At 47.4% G+C, this 17,313-nt stretch overlaps 1 protein-coding gene across 1 annotated transcript in view; it reads right to left on the bottom strand.

Annotated features, from left to right (window-relative positions):
- Positions 1–9,996: 9,996 nt before the first annotated feature.
- The window catches only part of TTC9 (tetratricopeptide repeat domain 9), a 29,877-nt gene continuing 22,560 nt past the window's right edge, over positions 9,997–17,313 (bottom strand). The window contains exons 2-3 of the mRNA XM_063332758.1: positions 16,343–16,525; positions 9,997–11,154 (exon numbers count right to left, since the gene is read on the bottom strand). Of these exons, the coding sequence (XP_063188828.1) occupies positions 11,075–11,154; positions 16,343–16,525 (263 nt within the window). The 3' untranslated portion in view covers positions 9,997–11,074. The remainder of the gene's footprint in view (positions 11,155–16,342; positions 16,526–17,313) is intronic.

Genomic DNA, 17,313 nt, shown 5'->3' with positions numbered 1-17,313 from the left:
TTATTTTTTTAATTTCTGTTGAGCATTTTCTGGTTTTCTGTTCATGGTCAGGTGCGTGAGCTGCTAAAAAACCAAGACACCCAGGAGAGCTGGGGATTCAAATCTATGGGTTGCATTGCCTGTGTCCTCTGCTTAGAAAGTTTTGAAAGAAACATCTTATCTTCTGCCTGACTGGGGGATGCTGGGGAAAAAAATTGCAGGGTGTGGTGAACAACACACTAGCTATTGATATTTGTGCCATTGTTCTTGAATGCTTCCATCTTGCTCAGGCATTATTAATCCTGCTTGTGTTGGATGACCTGAATGTGCCTGACTCTGCAAGGTAATCTAAAAAAGCAGAAGGAATTGCTTTGCCTGGTGAAAGAAAAGTGTGACTGATGCTCCCAACGGACTGTGACTCTCAACTGTCAAGTAGTGTTTTTCTTAGCTACTAAAGCACTGCAGAGCTTGCGCAGCTGTAGAACTTGTTAGCAATACTACAAAATTAGAACAGGTATATCGATTTCCCCCCACCCAAAAGCTGGTACTTCATGGTGAGTCTTACTCTTGCTTTGTCTTAAAATCTGACCACATGTATCCTTTAAGAAGCACAGAGATGTAGATCTGCTCTTTCTGTGGAAAAAGAATTGTGATTTCTGATTTCCTGGAATCTAATAGTTTCTCAATCAAATAGGATGTAACTCAGTAAGGCGTGTTGGCTGCACAGATACAAAAGGGCCTGATGGCACCACACCAGAAAAAAACCTGGGACGAGTCAAAGCAGTCTGGGGCAAGACTTGAATGTGAGTCAACAATGTCTTGCTAGTGCAAAGAATATGTCAGTAGGCCTATCATATATAGGACTTCTGAAATAATGCTTCTGCTCTAGCTTGTGCTGGAAGGCCACACCTGGAAAACTGTCCTGCTTTCAGCACTGCATTCCAATAAGGGTGTAAAACCACATGGAAGAAATCCAGAGGAGGGTGAGCAGAACAAGCAAGGATCTGGAAAACTTGCTGAGTTGCAGAAATGTTGGTGGAAGCTGAAAGGTTAGAGTCCTAGCGAAGAGCCTTTCACAAAGATCAGGAATTGCTGCAAAGCAAGAGAATAATTTTTTGGTCATATCTACTGTAGCTGAAACAAGGAGTAATTGGTTTCAATCACTGCAAAGGAGACTTAGTTTAAGCTTTAGTAAAAAGTCTCTTAACTTTCCATCTATGAAGGCAGTGGCATTCTGTCATAAGAGACTTTTAAGAACAGGTTAGATACACTTATCTCAGGAGCAGTTTAACTCAATCTGACCTGATTGCCTTAAGGCAATAGGGTGATGTAGAGGCTCTCTTGAGGATCTTTTCCAGTCCTGTTTTCAGAGTTGGTACTTCTTCAGATTCGTGGTGTGAGATGACATGATGTGACTTGGCTTGGTCATCAGGAACAGAGCTGTGAAGTTGCTGCAGGGAATCTGTATTTATACTGGTGATGAGTGAAAAGGAGAGATCCCATCTTTTATTAGAGAGCCTTCTTTCATTAGTTACCTGAGTCCATCTGACATCGGATCACAGAAATGTAAACATTTGGGATCCCTAGAGCTCCACATCAGTCTCTAGACTAATAACAGGTGCAGTGGAAAATGGCTGACCCAAAACACTGAAAATACGAGCGATGTCTCTCAACAACATACGTCTTAGAAGATGCATTGCTTGAGAAGAAAAATGGAGCTCTTTTTATAATAGGCACCCCTACCAATGATGCTGTACCTGTACCAGTTTTCCTGTTGATTTGAATTCTGACCGTGTGTGCTAGAAATTACAGGGGTTTCCTAACTGACGGTTTTGTATTCCCAGCCACTGATCTGAGAGTCAAGCTGTGCAGTTACCTGTAATCTTCAGATTCAGACCCTATTTCCGTGTACAGCTTTTCATCTTCTTCTCTCATATGGAAATAATTTTGCAGAAGTCACTCAAATCTCCCAGACTGACAGCCTTATGTCTGCTGAACAGCAAGTTGAGCTTGCCAGGTTGAGGTGGAAACTTAAGTTTAGGGTGCTGCTGTGACATGTTGGTTTGGTGATGTTCAAGGCAGGCTTTTCTCTTGCTCAGCCCTTCCATTTTGGTGGGCCACTGACTAGGTAACTGTTTTTGCATGCTTATATGAAAGCCCAGGCTCATGTGATGCATCAGCAGGCAGTATTGCCTGCCACAAAGATTAAGAAGGGATGAGCTGAGCCCCTCCAAATCATGACAGCTTAAAACTCATGGATTTTTGTAGTTTGCCTGTTTGTAGTCCTTACTACTGAGGTTTTAAAAGGCTTTTAGAAACAGGAACCTACCTCTACCTCAGGATGACGGTGCAGCCCCAGCACCAAAGACAGGGAGAGTCAAGAACCATGCGAGCTGTTAGCAATGGGGATGTGCCACTCAGAGGTCAGCCCTGGCTTCATGAGCCACCCCTGCAGCTTGCGGAGCTGATGTGAGAACCTGGCCTCTGGGCCACAAATGGGTCACACAAGACCTGGCTTTTTGTGAGCGTCCTGCCTCAGCCCCCATATCTTGCTCAGCCAGAGGCCATCTAAAGGACCCCATGAAAGGGCTTACATCTTGTCTTGCCAAGCTTATTTCAGGGAATGGGCTTAAGTGCTCTTCCTGAGTCAATGCTCAGAGCTTGCCAACAGGCAGCAGAGCCTCAGAGATAACCTACTGAATTCAGCAAGCTGCTGGTTGGATCTAATTCAGCCCCAGCAAGATGCAGGAGGCCAGCTCTGAGTGAAGGAATATGCCATTTGCATGTGGCCATTTTTCTAACCAGAAGTTTGTAGGAGGTAATATGAAACAGCTGGGTTTTATCTGATGCCAAAAGATTTGCTGTAACCCAGTTATTGCTGCTGTGTGAAGTGGAGAAAGTCTGCAGAGTCTGTAGCTCTATCACCAGCTCTTTTCAGGGAGCTGATACCACAGTCCGTCCAGCCTGTGACTTTCCCCTGGGGCTCTTCCAGGCCATACTAAGCTGCTTTCTTTGGGCTGCCATCATGAAATGAAAGTAACACTGGCAGCCAGAGTGGCTGCAAACCATCCATTATGGGTTAAGAAAGTGAAAATCCTTGTGTTCCCAACTGTAAATCCCCCAGCTGTCTTTGCTAAGCACAATCAGAGAAACGCTTAGTCCATCTGTTTTATTCTATGTAATCTGAATATGTATTTTTTTTTTCCTAGTGCCTATTAAAATACATTTTAATTGTAGAATCACATGCCCAGCAACAGTTTCTGTCTAGAACAAGAGTTCAAGATGCCACTGCAGGAGAGGAGCAAGGTGGGACTGCCACTGCTGAAGCAGGGGCATTGACAACAAAAATCCCCACCCCCAACCAAACTGGAAAAGCAGCCTGCTTTATGGACAACTTTAGCAGAAGGGCTGGAATCTGAAGTGATCAAGAAAATCAAACTCTCTTATCAGCCTTGGAAAAAACCTCTCATTTGCTTTGTTTCAGGTCTCAAAAAAACTCTGTCCCCAAAACACACAATGACTTGCTAATGCAGGTCTTAAAATGATGACCCTGTGCATGTAGTCCCTGTCCCCCCTGCTCCGATGCTGCTGTCATGTGTTGAAAAATACATTAAGACAAGGCAGTTATCTGACTCTTGGTTCACCATATGGAAAGTAATACAAAGGCAAAAGAAAAGGGTCAGCAGTTAAAGGTCCAGCAGACAGCCACTGCCTGAGGTTTCCTCCTTGTGTCCTTAAGGAAGATATCAGTCTCACTCTTCCTGCCCCCATCTCCAGGGTCAGAACTATGGTAGGGTCTGGTCACCCAGGTGCCCAAGACCTACTTGACACTAGTCCTACTTGTATCACAGATGGGAATACTTGCTACGAGCTCCATCAATTTTCCTACCGTATCCCATCTCTCTATTCCCTCTTTCTCTTGTGTTGCACTCCTTGTTGCGTCTCCCATTCCAAAAACCCCTCCTCTGCCCTGGAGTCAGAGCTTCTGCCAGACCCTTCAGACTTTCAGCTACGGATATCTGTGTCTCTTTCTCCTCTGTTCCTTTTCCCACCTAAACTCTCCTTTGAGATACTCATTCTCCTCTCTCATCCGAACAGGATCCCAGGCTGTGAATTGGGTCTGCTTTGATTGATTTGTCGTGAGACTTTTCACTCAGGCTGGTTTTCACATTCAACGAAGGTCTCACTTCCCTGTGGATATCTTCTGCCTCCACAGGGAGTGTGTGTAAGCAGTCACGTTCACTGCAGATTCATGGCCAGATGAAAGCCTGCAGAACTGGGAACTCATAAAAACAGTAATCGGTAACCAAACGTTTGCCCTCCTCTCATTTCAAATGAGTCGAGTAGTCAGTAAAAAGGCGTCAGGACTGGTTGAGCTAGAGCCATGGGATGGACTGGACAGCAGGACAAGGTCTGCCCTAGCTCTGCCTTGTACATTTCTACCTTCAGGGCTGCGCCCCACACACATAGACCTCTGTAAATGCTGGAAACAAAGTCACTGGTCGAGATGATTTAATATTGCATCTAGCCTCTGTTACTAGTAACCATGTCTTTTTCCTTTCAAAGTGTTTTTTTTTTCTTTTTTTTTTTCTTGGCAGAGTTCTTTGTGAAGCTTTTCTGTCATCTTCAGTGTTCATATTTTGCATTTTGGATGTCAGCATTTCACAGTAGTTAACACCAAACCTTTACAGTACTGAGGTAAGTTGGGGTCTAATACGGAAAATGTAGAGTTTCACATGAATCACAGTTTTGATTTGTAGCTCTGACAATAGACAAGAGAACATATGCTCATATGGTTTTGTTAGCTCAGCTCTGGGGAGAAAATAGTATAATGAAGAGAGTACAGTGGTGATTCACCCTTCCTCTGAGCTCATCTCCCATCGCCTCTGTGGGCTGTGGTGGGCAACAGGGAGAGCTCTCGTGAGTGCTGTGTATAACAGGAGTCTGGGCACGTGTAATCACTGCAGATCTGGTGGCACTACTTGTATGAGGATCCCTGTTGGCCCCAAAGCACCAGCCAAATTCCTCTTCTTATTCCCTAATGCCTTTGCCAGTTCCACCTGGCTTCATTACAGGCTATTTCCTCACCAGTGGTGGGGAGTTGCCAGCGGTAGCTCCAAGCTGGCACAGGTTCACGTTCCCCAGCAGGCAAAACGGAGTGAAGGGAGCCCTCTGGAAGGAAACAAAAGTTGTGGAAGTTAGGTGTTGCACAGCTGCTGCTATTTATAGAACTTGGCTGGCAATGAAGGAAGGAGAAAGGCTATGGGTAGGGCCTGCGAAGTCAGCCTCTCTCGTAGAGCAGCTTCATTCACCGCTGCCGTGGTTGAATGGTGCTGTACACGGGGCTCACAGCCACAGCTGGACCATTTTCCCCCACCGAACACAAATAGTAATTTTGCTACTTAAGAAATAAAATCCATCTGCTTGTTTGGCCCACGTGCCTGCACTACAGCACAGCAGTAGCAGGCAAGAAGCAGATCTGGAGCTTGTCGGAAGCAGGCAGCGGGGAAGGCAGGAGGTGCCGGGGTAAGGGAGATGCTGGGTGCTGGCTGCGGCGCCCAGCAGAGGCAGCCCCGGCACTCGCTGCTCGTTGCAAAGCGGAGGAGGGAAATTCAGGAGCACAGACAGCCTCCTGCTCCCAGTTGGTGATGGACATGTCAGCTTGCTAAGTGGGTCCTCATATTAGCAAGTGAAAAAGATTTGGAGGCCACTCAGTGAATTTGCTCCTGTATAGTTGTGCTGGGAAGAGGGGGACAAAAGGTGTATTTTGTGTTTCTTTCCATCCTGCCTCATTTCCTCTTCTCCCCCTTGTCCTCATAACACAACAGGAGCTTTCCATAGGATAAGGAGTGAGCATGAAACTAGGGTAACAAGGTAATTTCCTGGGCACTAACACAGTCTATTTATTTCCCGATTCCCCACCACAACTGCTACTGGAAACAGTTGCTGTAGGCACAGCTCTCCCAGCTGAACAGAGTTTGACCCTTGCTGTGACAGAGGCAGCATCTGTCTCTGAGAAGCAGAAAAGAGGGCTTTTTTCTCCTCCTTACACCTGTGGGACCACTTACACCCCCTTCCGCCTCATGGGCTGCTAAAGTCATGTATTGCCACAAGTTGCCTCTCATCTTATCAAGTATCTATGAATTTACATTCCTTAAATCGTAGCTGTGAGAGGAGCCAGGAGAGTGTCTTGGCTTTTCATCATCACCCTGACTGAGGCAGCATGGAGGCTGTTGGTGGTGTGGTAGTTTAGCCCGCAGCATTTAGTAACCCAGGAACCCCTAAGAAGATGAAGTCAGAACAATCTCTGGAAACCATCTCACAGCAGCTGCAGCGATACAAAGTCCTACTAATTGGTTATGCAAACCCATGGATAGTATTAAGGAACGTGATAATTTACTGCACCGTCCCATCTGGGTGGCACATTGGCCCACCACTGTTCCTCCTTCTGTGCTTCAGGGAGGGGAGAGGGAGGGGAGGGGAGTCGTCAGCAGGTCCTGTGTGAATTTGGTTTGATTTCCCCTTTGCCCAGGGCATACCCTCCCCCTTCCCATCTCCTGCCCCTTGGAAAATGAGAAAGGGTATCATCAAGGGATTGATTATAAAGAAAACAATGCAGACGAAGCCTCTGGAGATCTCACGTGAAGCATCACAAGGACATAGCTGCTCCTGGACCTGTTGGGCTGTAGTCTGGGGAGAATATTTACACAGGCGAAACTTGCAGAAAAATTCTGTGAAAGCAAAATGGAGATGCACGGCTAAGGGAGTTGCTCTGCACTCAAGATATTCCTCTTCATCTTATGGGCTCCTGGGTTAACTAGCAAGCAAGAATACCCAGACCTTTGTCTTCCTGTCAGTTCTGGAAACCAGTCATACCCTCTTCTTAGTTTAAACATAGACTTCTCTGCCCTATCCAGGCCACTTTTACAAACTGCGATGGTTAACACATATTTGGAAAAATTCTGCGGCCAGCGTGTGTTTGTCTTCTCTTCACACTTTCAAATATGATTGTGCTGGAGGAAGGAAGCCTCCCCCTCTTTTGCTCCCTCCAGCTGGAAAATCACCTCTAATCTTACTGCCCTTTTTCCTGCTGTGTATCCTGCCAATTAAAACTGGGTCTTGTTATGAACTGCAAATAATGTGGCCTTTGGCCAGGTTTTTTTCTAGTTCAATTCTCATTCTGCCCATGAACCTGGGTTTGGCTTGTATTTTGTATCCTGTGATCAGCTCATCCCTCTCTCATTTCAACCTCAGTTCTTGCTTGCTGTCAGCTTTCCTACTGCTCTGCCTGGCATCTGCCATGCCATTTTGTTCCTCCTGTTTTCACATGTGATGGGCGAATGGGCTCACTTCCCATTGCACTGGAGACATTTTAGCCCTGCTGGGTACCTGGAGAAGCCTGTGTTCGTTCCCCTGTGTACCCCATGTTGAGTACATACGCATATACCACCTGGCTAAGCTAAAGCCTTGTTTGCTTGTTTTGGCTTCCAGGATGTGTATTTTCACGTTGCCATTCGACTGCTCCACAGAAAAATACCGTCAACTTGTAGCGGACATGATCACCTCCAACAATGGCCTTCTCTGTCTCTCTGACTCCCTACAGCAAAGGCTGGGTAACTTAGGTGGGACTGGGTGGCCTCTGCCCACACCTCCACATCTGGCTGTTGAGGATGACTCACTGGAAAAGGTGTGTAACTCTATTTAACTATGGACTCTGGAGGGTCTTCTTGTAAACATGGTGGCTTGATAATAGGTTCTCCCCTTTACAGCCAATCCTTATTTCATTCTTCTGCTTCCTGTTAAGGCAGTTCTTGGACAAAACCACGTTTCTCCCTTGGGTATTCTGAAATTCATCAGTGGCCAAGAGATAAACTTGCCCATGGTCTTTTAGGGCCTTACTCCTCTAGAGCTGAAGAGCCCCTTGATGTTTTGGAAGTCAAATATGCCTTCTCTTTCTTTCTGCAGAAGATAAAGCTTTTAGGAAGTTTCGGAGGCTCTTCCCTATTCCCCTGACACACGCAGGAGAAGTTGTGATGTGTCTGCACATCTTTCTAATTAGACTGCAAACTCTACCGATATGTTTGATACTGCAAGGCAGAGCTGGATACTATGGGGAGAGTGCTCCTCAACGGGAGCTCTGTTGACATTGGTGGCACTGCTGCTGTCTCCCTCCTTGACATGTGGAAGGCCCCCACCTGGAGTTTTGTCCATGTTTCATTCAAGCTCTGTGTCACTGCAGAACCATACAGATGCTACATAGCTGGCAAAACAGTTCCTAACTCTGTTTTCTCTTTGGTGACTTCCTTCTTCCAGCTCCTGATGTGCTTGCACTGCTTGCAGGTACCCTGAGTGTCAAGCTACGTAAGGACAACCATTTCTGCAGAAAGTAGGTTTTTGTGTAGCACCTGGAGGCTCTCTGAGATATTTTTCATATGCATATTCACAAACTTCCCACTTCCCCCCTCTCCCCGCCACCCCGGCCCCCATTTTGCAGTGTTCTTGGAGGGAAAGAGGCTGAGAACTCTATTTCGGAGTCTGCTGTGTCCTTTTTATATTAATGTCTACATGGGACTGATGCAGTGACAGGACGTCAGTGGAGCCATTGAGAGAGCTAAAATTGCTTCCAGACAAAGTGACAGTCCATGGACCTACATCTCCAGTGACTGGAAAATTCCCTTTCTCTTACATTAAGGTCATGACTAACAAGCCTGCCTCTGCTTGCCTGAGCTTTCCTGGGGCAGAGACTGTTTGTGTAGGTGGTGTCTTCTCCTGCATGGCCTGCAGGATAAATCCTCATTTCACTCCTAGTGAAGAGACACACGCAGCTGTGGGATGAACTGTCATGAGCAACATGAAGCAGGGGGGAGTCACCTCTATTTGAATTTGCTGTGTGCTGTGATGTATTTAGGATATGGAGGACTGCATGTGCCCGAGAACCAGAATCTTATTAGCGCTGTGTTTTATACAGTACCAGATACACCTTACATGCATTTTGGCACACCTCTGCCTAAGCTTTTTTTCTGGTCTAGTTAACAATTACCTACAAAATTCCCCTTGTTTGTCCTCTTTGTCTTTAACTCAATTGTTGTCCTAGCAGCAGCTGTAGCCTCATTTACTGCTTAGACATGCGTAGTGGTGGGCAGAGGTGCGTGCTATTTCTGGCGCAGATGTTTGAAGCATGGGCCATCTGAAGAAGGTGACTGTGCTGCATCCAGGACACAGCCCTTTCCTTCACAGTAGCTGCACACAGTGTTCCCAATTTTGGGAAGCCCCTGCTTTCCACTACCCACCTGAGGAACATTAACTTCTGGTGCCATGACAGGTAATACAAGTTCACACAAGTGGTGTAGGTCCACCTTATCTCAGAAACTTATGTACCACTTTAAGATGGTCTCTTTACCACCTCCAAATGTGGGCTAGATGTGTCCCTGAACTAAAGAATATGACTTCATTTTTTTCAGAGACAATGATAGTGATAGCGGTTTGCCTTTTTTCTTGGTATTTCTCTATCAACTCTTTCAAATTTTGGATAGAGACAAATGTGGTGAGATACCACAGCTGGAATGTGGGATGCCACAGCCAACTGTCTGCAGACACCATATCTGCTGGGACCAAAGCACGCAGCACTTGGCTGAACTTTGTCTGTTTGTTTCAGTTTCCGAGTTTCAGCTGAGGGCTGAGTGAAGTACCTCTGGGTACACTCACTTCACGCTCACCACCATGGGATGAGACCACTCATCTACATGCTGCAACTGGGAGTGGGTCCCTGTGGACCACTGATGGGGCAGTTGTACTGGAAACGTGTTTGTGGCACTTACTGATCCCATTACTGTCAGTTTCAGAAAAGGACAGTTGAGCCAAGGAGCATGAGCTCTTAGAAGTGCTCAGGCTGCGGGAGGAGGTCTAAACAGGCCCTGTGGGCTGCTGAAATAGGCTACAAAGCTGCTGGTCCTGCCCTGTTCGTCAGCACCACGTTCTCCTACAAAAGAAAAAAACAGGACACAGGAAGCACCAACACAAGGTGGGAGAATCAAGACCTCAATCCAATGTACTAATAATACTTATCACTGTACATCACTGTACTGTTACTTACAAACATTAACTAACACATCCTCACAACACCCCTGCGAGGTAGGGAAGTATTATTATCCCCAGTGTACAGATGGGGAAACCGAGGCACAGAGAGGCTAAGTGACTTGCCCGAGATCACACAGCAAGGCACTGGCAGAGCCAAGATAAGAATGGAGACGTCCCTTGTTCCCCACCCTATGCTGCCCCCCACTAGACAATGTCGCCTGTCTGGACACGGGGAACCCAAGTGGTCCCTTCGAAAAGCAATGCCTGGACTTGTTGCCTATTAATAATTTTTATTTGCCTTTAATGAATTATTTCACAGTTTTTCCCTCACACTGTACACCACGCTTTCACAGTCCATTCAGCGTTCTGTGGTAGACCACAGCCTTCTCCTCCGGCACCGGGACAGCTCTGTGGGGGGGTCAGGGGGTGCTCTGTGCTTTCATTAAGAGGATGTTTAGAAACAGTTCTCACTGGCATTAGACTGGGAGCATGTGAGCTCTCACTGGAGACCGATAACACACACTGGAGAAGCAGGCAGAGGGAACTGATGGTGAAAGGCATTTGCTATCCCCCGTGAAATGACCAGCGTCTCTCTTGGCTTCTTGTCTCTTCCAAGCTCCAGCCATTGCTCAGAGCAGAAACTGTTTGTCTCCAACTTGCCTGGTCAGGAATTCGTTGTTCTGGGGGTTGCTTCCCTAAGGGTAATAGGCAGTCAGCTCAGGATCAGAAAGGTCCCTCAGCATTGCCTACTCCAGGTGTGTGACACTGTCTTGGAACAAGGCTGGCTGTAGCCATTGTGCTCTCCTGCCACGGGGAAGGGGTATTACCATGGTTGGCAAGCAGCCGTATCCAGTGTCTAAGTCTCTTTTTTTTTCAAAACTGGGATTCAATGAAGAGCAAGGGAGAGTGGATGGATGAGGAGATGAGGATGAGGCAGAGCAAACAGGAAAATCCACCAAATGAGCTTCTAGGAAGGAAATGTTCCCCCTTGGGCACTTCAGCTGAGGCGGCTTCGTTTTCACAAGGCTTCTTTCTCTCTCTGGGAACATCTGCTGAGCTTCATCTCTGTCAGCTGGATGTATCGTATGACATTGGTATCTGCGGGGAAAGAGCACACGCATACATGTACGGTGGTTACAACTCCCTGTGGAAGACAGACACACTGCACCTTCATCCTTGGTGCATCACCCGGGGAGCAACATGGCTCCAGCGCTGCCTGCAGGAACAGCATCAGCTGGAAGGGGCTCTGAACCAAACCCTGCAGGTTTGGTTTTGGCGAACCTGATCTGGTTTGTGGTCTCCATCCCCGTTGCTCACGATCTTGCCTCAGCTAGTTTTTACCTTCTCTCTGATTACTCTTGGTCAGCACAGTTGAATTCACACAGTTGAAACTATCCGGGTCATCCTTGCCTGTTCTTGTGGAACGGCACCTCCACTGCCTTCCCTTCCCTCAGGGCTTGCACGCAAGCCCCAAAAGGCATTGTGCGTACAGTTATGCTCTGCCTTTTCGCCCTCCTATTCCTTTTACAGCCTATTTCACTCTTCTCACTTTTTTCCACGATGAGTTGAATTGGGAATAGCATCCTTCACATTCTCTTTGTACCCCTGCTTTCCTTCATATTTGGAAGCCCTTCCACCATGACACTCTATCTGCATTTTTGTCATACGCTGTATGCTGCATACTGCCTTGTCTGTCCTGTCTAACGAAGCTCCTAGGGGCAGAGAACCACTGATTCATCCCTGTAGAGAGCTGTGAGATCCCAGCACTGTGCGGGTGGTGAGCTGAGCCCTTTTTTTCCTTCCAGTATTTCAGTGCATCCACACAGCACACACAACCTGAGTTTTGTTTTACCTCCTGGCCTCAGCAGCAAGGGAACCTGTTCACCCTGAAGCACAGGTTGATCTAAACAAGTATGTGTCTCCAGACAGACCCCATGATTCTGCAGTCATGGTCAATCCTTTCTCAAATCATGTCGATTTACTATCATGAGGGTGACTTCCCATGCACATGGCACCCACGTAGCGGCAAAAGCCATGTGGTATCAAGAAGCAAGGGAGCAAAAAAATAGCCACTTTCACTTATGTATTGATTGAAAAATGGTTCTTTGCTCACAGCCTTGCTCAGACAGCCAACCAGGGCCAGCTTAGTCCGTTTAAGTTATTAGACCCTCAGAAATCAATTTGAAGTGCACTGCAGTCCACAGTCAGAGGCCAATCTTGTCTCCTCATCCAAACAGCGATGTGCCCCACACCAGCTAGGGAAATGAGAAGTGCTTGAGCTTTCAAAGAGACGAACAAATTACTGGGAACGCGTCCAGCACTAACAAGTGTGGGTATTGCAGCCACCAAAGCAGTTGTGGGTGCAAAGTTGCCTTTAAACATGAAAAAGGGACATCTCTGTTGTGCCCTCAGCCAGAGCTGAAACAGTGGGAGACGGATGGGTTTCCCCTCACACAGAGATCTCCACAAGCATGCCATGGGGTAGCAGTGAGCTATGGCAATGCTGTTGTAACTTCTCAAGCTGTCTCTGGTGGGGTGGGTCTCCCTACTCAGCCTTCTGCAGGTTCAACTGCATCATCCTAGTCAGTCCAGAAGGTGGGATTCAGTGATTAATTTACTCGCCCCATTTGGGGCATTCTTAATGAGCCAAGAAGTTCTGCTGTTGCTTGTGCTGGGCAAGGTGCACTGGCACCCTGGGCTGCTCATGCATTAGCACTTCATTCCAGCCCAGCGAATTCTAAAGCAGCTTTTTTAAAACCAGAATTGGTTTTAGTTACGCAGCCTCCTGGGGTGAAGAAATTCAGCTGAGGGGGTAGCCCTGAATTTTAGGCCCAAAATAAAATGAGTGCACGTGGCGGGCGGGTGGCTAACTCACTCCTCGCAGTGCAAAGGCAGGGCTCGTAGCCCGGCCAAGGGCCCTGCTCTGCTGCCTGCACCTCCCTGCCATCTCTCTGCTCTGTGCCCTTCCAGGCTGTGATGGGCTACCATCAGGGTACACGTCCCTGCTGCGGAGGTTCGCACTTTGAACACCTGCCCGCTGCAGGTGACAAACGATAACTGCGTAGGCACGTTGGGAAACCATGCCTGCCTGGGCCTGCAGGGACTTGACGGCTGGCTGGGGGGGCGCAGGTGGGTTCAGTGCATAATTGGGCAATGAAAGGTTGCCAACTCCCTTTGGCTCATGGGTAAGGCAGTTAGCTGCTCATGGCACAGCTTCACTCACCTGGGAGATTTCCACACGCCTGGAAAGCCAGGGGCAAAATAGGGTGTAGCCTGATAGAGGGCAGGAGATACTCCCATTGCAAGCTAGTTATAAATCTCCTGGGCAGGTTTTGGCATGTTTTGCTTCCTTTTTGAGGGCCACTATTTTGACAGAAATAATGAGCAGCACTCTGTTTATAGAAGAAGTAGAGCCTTATCTTTGTCAGGTCTTTTCCATCAAATAATAGAATTGCACCATACTAGCTCTGCCTGCAGAAGTATTTCAAAGCTAAAAATAAATGTTAATGAAGAGAAGACTCTCATCTCTCAGTAAGGAAGAAGTGATCCCCTTCTGCTGATGTGGGAATAACAGGTGAGGACAATTAGATGAGGGGTCAGACCCATACAAAGAGGTGCTGGCAAAGCTGCAATAGGAACAGGTCTCCTGGCTCTTAGGACCATGCCTGTGTTCTTGTGCAGAGTGACCTCTTGTCACTGTAAAGGTCATTTCTGCTTCTCCCTGTAGCTTCAAAGACCAGTTGCTTATCTGCTGTGCAGAGGCCGGGACCTGGGTTTTGCCACCAGGACTTCTGAGTTGCAGGTGTTCAGGAAGGCAGCTCCTGGGCTCAGACGTGAGCCCGCTCCGTGCCTCACGGGGAATCTGGCTTGTACGTGCAGTCTGTGTGATGTCCGAACGTGAGCTTTCAGCGTGGGGCCAGCAGAGGCTAACTGCAGGTGTTTGATATTACCAGGTCAGCTGATGGTCTGGTCTCAATTCCAGTCAGTACCTACTTCCACCATGTGGCCGCACCACTGGGAAAGAGCTGAACAAGGCTTGAAGGTAAGGTGTATGTTTGGCCGCCCGTGCGGCGCTAGCCCCCGGACACAGGGTTCATGGAGGGCCAGCTTCGCACAACTTAACAGCGGCTTCCCTCTCCCTTAGTAAGGAGGATTATACAATTATCTTGTGTTATTTCCATCTGCTTTTGTGAGTTTTGTTTGGAGGTAGCATAAGAAATCAGGCCAAACCCAACCTTCACCCTTGACAGGCAGTAAATAGCCATAAGGGGTTTGCTGTGCTGACAGACCTTTAGAACAGCAAAACCCTCTTAGCTAATTCCTCTTTACCACTTAAAATCTCCCCCACCAAAGAGAATAACTGATGGTGATTTGTGCCAAAAACATTCCTTATTAGAAAAAAAAAAGAATGCACAGAACATGACTGTAATAATAACCAAGTGCTTTTACCAGTGAGCCTAGTGAAACCTCAGATAAAGGAAAACAATCACATTTTGTAGATGCAGACACTGAAAGTGGAGACACTGACTTATTCCAGGTCACATAATAATTCGTGATAGTGTTACCTGATGCCTACTGCTGTGTTTTAACTGCTACATCCTTTCTTACTGTATGTATTCACTTCTTCCCCTCTGAATACCCTTCAAGTTTTCCATAATCATAAATAAACCAGTGGAACAATGGCCTTGAATGGCCTAACAATAACAGGGAAGAGTCTCTGATGCAGAGCTGAAGGCCAGAACTGGGTTTTGTATACATTAAGGGCCTTCGGGGACACTTTCTGGTATGCTTTTGTAGCAAGCTGTGGTATTTGAAGCTGTTGCTGTTGAATAAATTATTATTTATTTCAAGAAGCAATGAAGGATACCAAATAGTATCGTGGAGGGGGGGCGGGGAGAGGGGGCACAGAAATACATATTTAGAAAATGGAAGCAAAGTGGTTCACCTAAAAGGACTTTTTCACATTTGGGCCTAGTCAGAACCTCAAGGTTAGGATAACTTCTTATTTTCCACTGACTGTTTTTGCTCTTGCATAGGCTTCTCCATTTCCTGGTTCTGGCAAGGGCTGAAAGCAGAAGGGCACGCTGCAAACTAAAATAGGCTAAACTGAGCTTTTAAGCACATTTGCTCGGGGAGTGTGGGGTGCACAGCTGTGCTGTCAGACTGCCCGGAGCCCATGGCCAAGTGTGGCAGATGGGACCAGGCACCCTTATGGGAGGCGGAAGAGGAAGGAGAAGCCAGCACGCTCCTAAGAGCACCCTCCCTGGTGTTCCTCTGGGGCACAGCCACCACAGGAGCCCTGCAGGCCCAGTGCCTGTAGGACACCAAGCATGGCCAGCTCAGCCTCCCCTGCCTCCTCTAGTTCAACAAACATCAGCTCCACCGTGCTCTGCCAGGGCCCAGGCTCACTCCTCTTTCATGCCCAGTTCTCTCTCTTCCCTCTCAGGTTCAGGTGGAAGAGCTGCTCTGCGGGGTTTTCTTTGCACGTGGCTTCCATTCTGCTTTCTCGTCATCCTTCAGTTTTTCTTTGAGTATTACAAAATTCCTTTCTTTTAACAGAAATGGTTTATACTATAGTGTGGTTTTATCTCTCGATTAGGCGGTTCTTTGGAAAATAAAAGCACTATCTCTGCATCGTGGCCTTCTACCTGTCTTCCGGTGGTGGGTGGGTCAGCATAAAGGTTGTTCCTCTGGCAAGGCTGAGTTGTTTGAGTATATAACTTCTTTGCCGTCCCAAAATGAATTGTTGGGTTTTTGACACGTGCATGGCAGATACTTGGCCAATTTCATGGCAAAAGTTGAAGCATCCCTGATGAATGTTTTGTGAGTCTGTCTCTTTGGTCAAACTTAAATATTAACCCTTTACTGCGATAGAGAAAAGCATGGCTATTGGGGATCACAAATAGTGTCCTGACTTTGCTAAGGGGAAAAAGCTTTTTCTCAGAGTCAGAAAATGTAATGGTCGGGATACGCTCTTCCCATTCCTGCTTTCTTCTTCAAAAATAAACTGGGAAGGGAAAGAGAGGCAGGATCCCCTCCACACAGACAGCATTCCAGCAATACTGTCATCTTCCAGGTTGCGCTGCAGCCTCAGCAGTGGTTAATCTGTGGGCACTGCAACCTTGCTGCACTAGGAGTGAGTGCTTGAAGGGGAGTACAGCTAAGGATACAGTGAGTCATGCTCATCCCTGTGGAAATCAAGGCAATCAAGTCAGGGACAGACTGTCTCCTGAAAAGAAATGCAGAAGTGCTCCGTGCAAAGCCACGTCCCCGCTCCCCCCCATACCTGTCGGCTGGCGGGATCTTGCCTCTTTCAGGTAGTAGAGGGCCTTGTTGAAGTCACCCAGGTGGTAAAACGCCACTCCCGAGCGATAGAGTGCCTTGAAGTTCTCGCCTTCTTTCTGAAGCACTTTGAGGCAGTACTCCTTGACTCGCTCATAATTCACCAGCTCGGCCTGGAGCAGGCAGGCTGCAGGGGATGGGGGGAAAGAACGACAGACAGACAGACAGGAGAACATTAGTGCCGTATTTCTCCCTGCTCCTGCAATCTGCATGGGAGAAGAGAGCAGCTTAGGTGAGGGAAATGACTCAGACCCATGATTCAGAGAGGGTGCAGTCATACGGATTGTTTGCCAACCCCGATTGTTCGCGTTTTAAATACCAGCGCTACTATTTTTGGCATTGCAAAGTGAAGGGATTGTATTTGCTCCGGGGGGCTGGGGGGAGAGAGCAAGAATGTAAACATCCCTCTGCAGAGCAGGAATGCCGTACGGTCTCGTGGCAGCGACTGGCTTCATTCGTAGTAAAATACAAAAAAACTGCTCAGACTGAGAGCTGGAGCTCAGGCAAGTACAAAAAGGCAGTCAAGCTAATAGTCATCTTACAAGGGGAAAAAGGACTACATTGGATCAAATTTTGTATTTGGCTTAATCCAAGGCTGTTAGATTTACAAATAATACGTAATCGCCTTTTATCCGGGAGGTCCTGTATGTAGTCTTGCTATAGGAGGCAACCAGGGAATGTGCTGCGAGCAAACCAGAGACACCTGGAGCTGCGGCACAGGGAACAAATGTGCTAGGCTGTGTGCTTTCTGCAAAGCGTTGCAACACAAGTTCGTCCCGAGAGGTCAGTTCTGCTGCCTTCCTAAAGGAGAAGGTAAATACGGTGAAGAAACAGCATGCTGAAGTACAATTGTTGCACAAATGTCAAGGAGCTGAAGAAAAATCCCCATTGTGAGTTTCCCACAACTAGGAGTGA

The sequence above is a fragment of the Chroicocephalus ridibundus genome, chromosome 4 (assembly GCF_963924245.1).
Source record: "Chroicocephalus ridibundus chromosome 4, bChrRid1.1, whole genome shotgun sequence".
NCBI classification, from domain to species: Eukaryota; Metazoa; Chordata; class Aves; order Charadriiformes; family Laridae; genus Chroicocephalus; species Chroicocephalus ridibundus.
The sequence above is the reverse complement of the archived record's forward strand: the minus strand, read 5'-3'. Positions and strand labels throughout refer to the sequence as shown.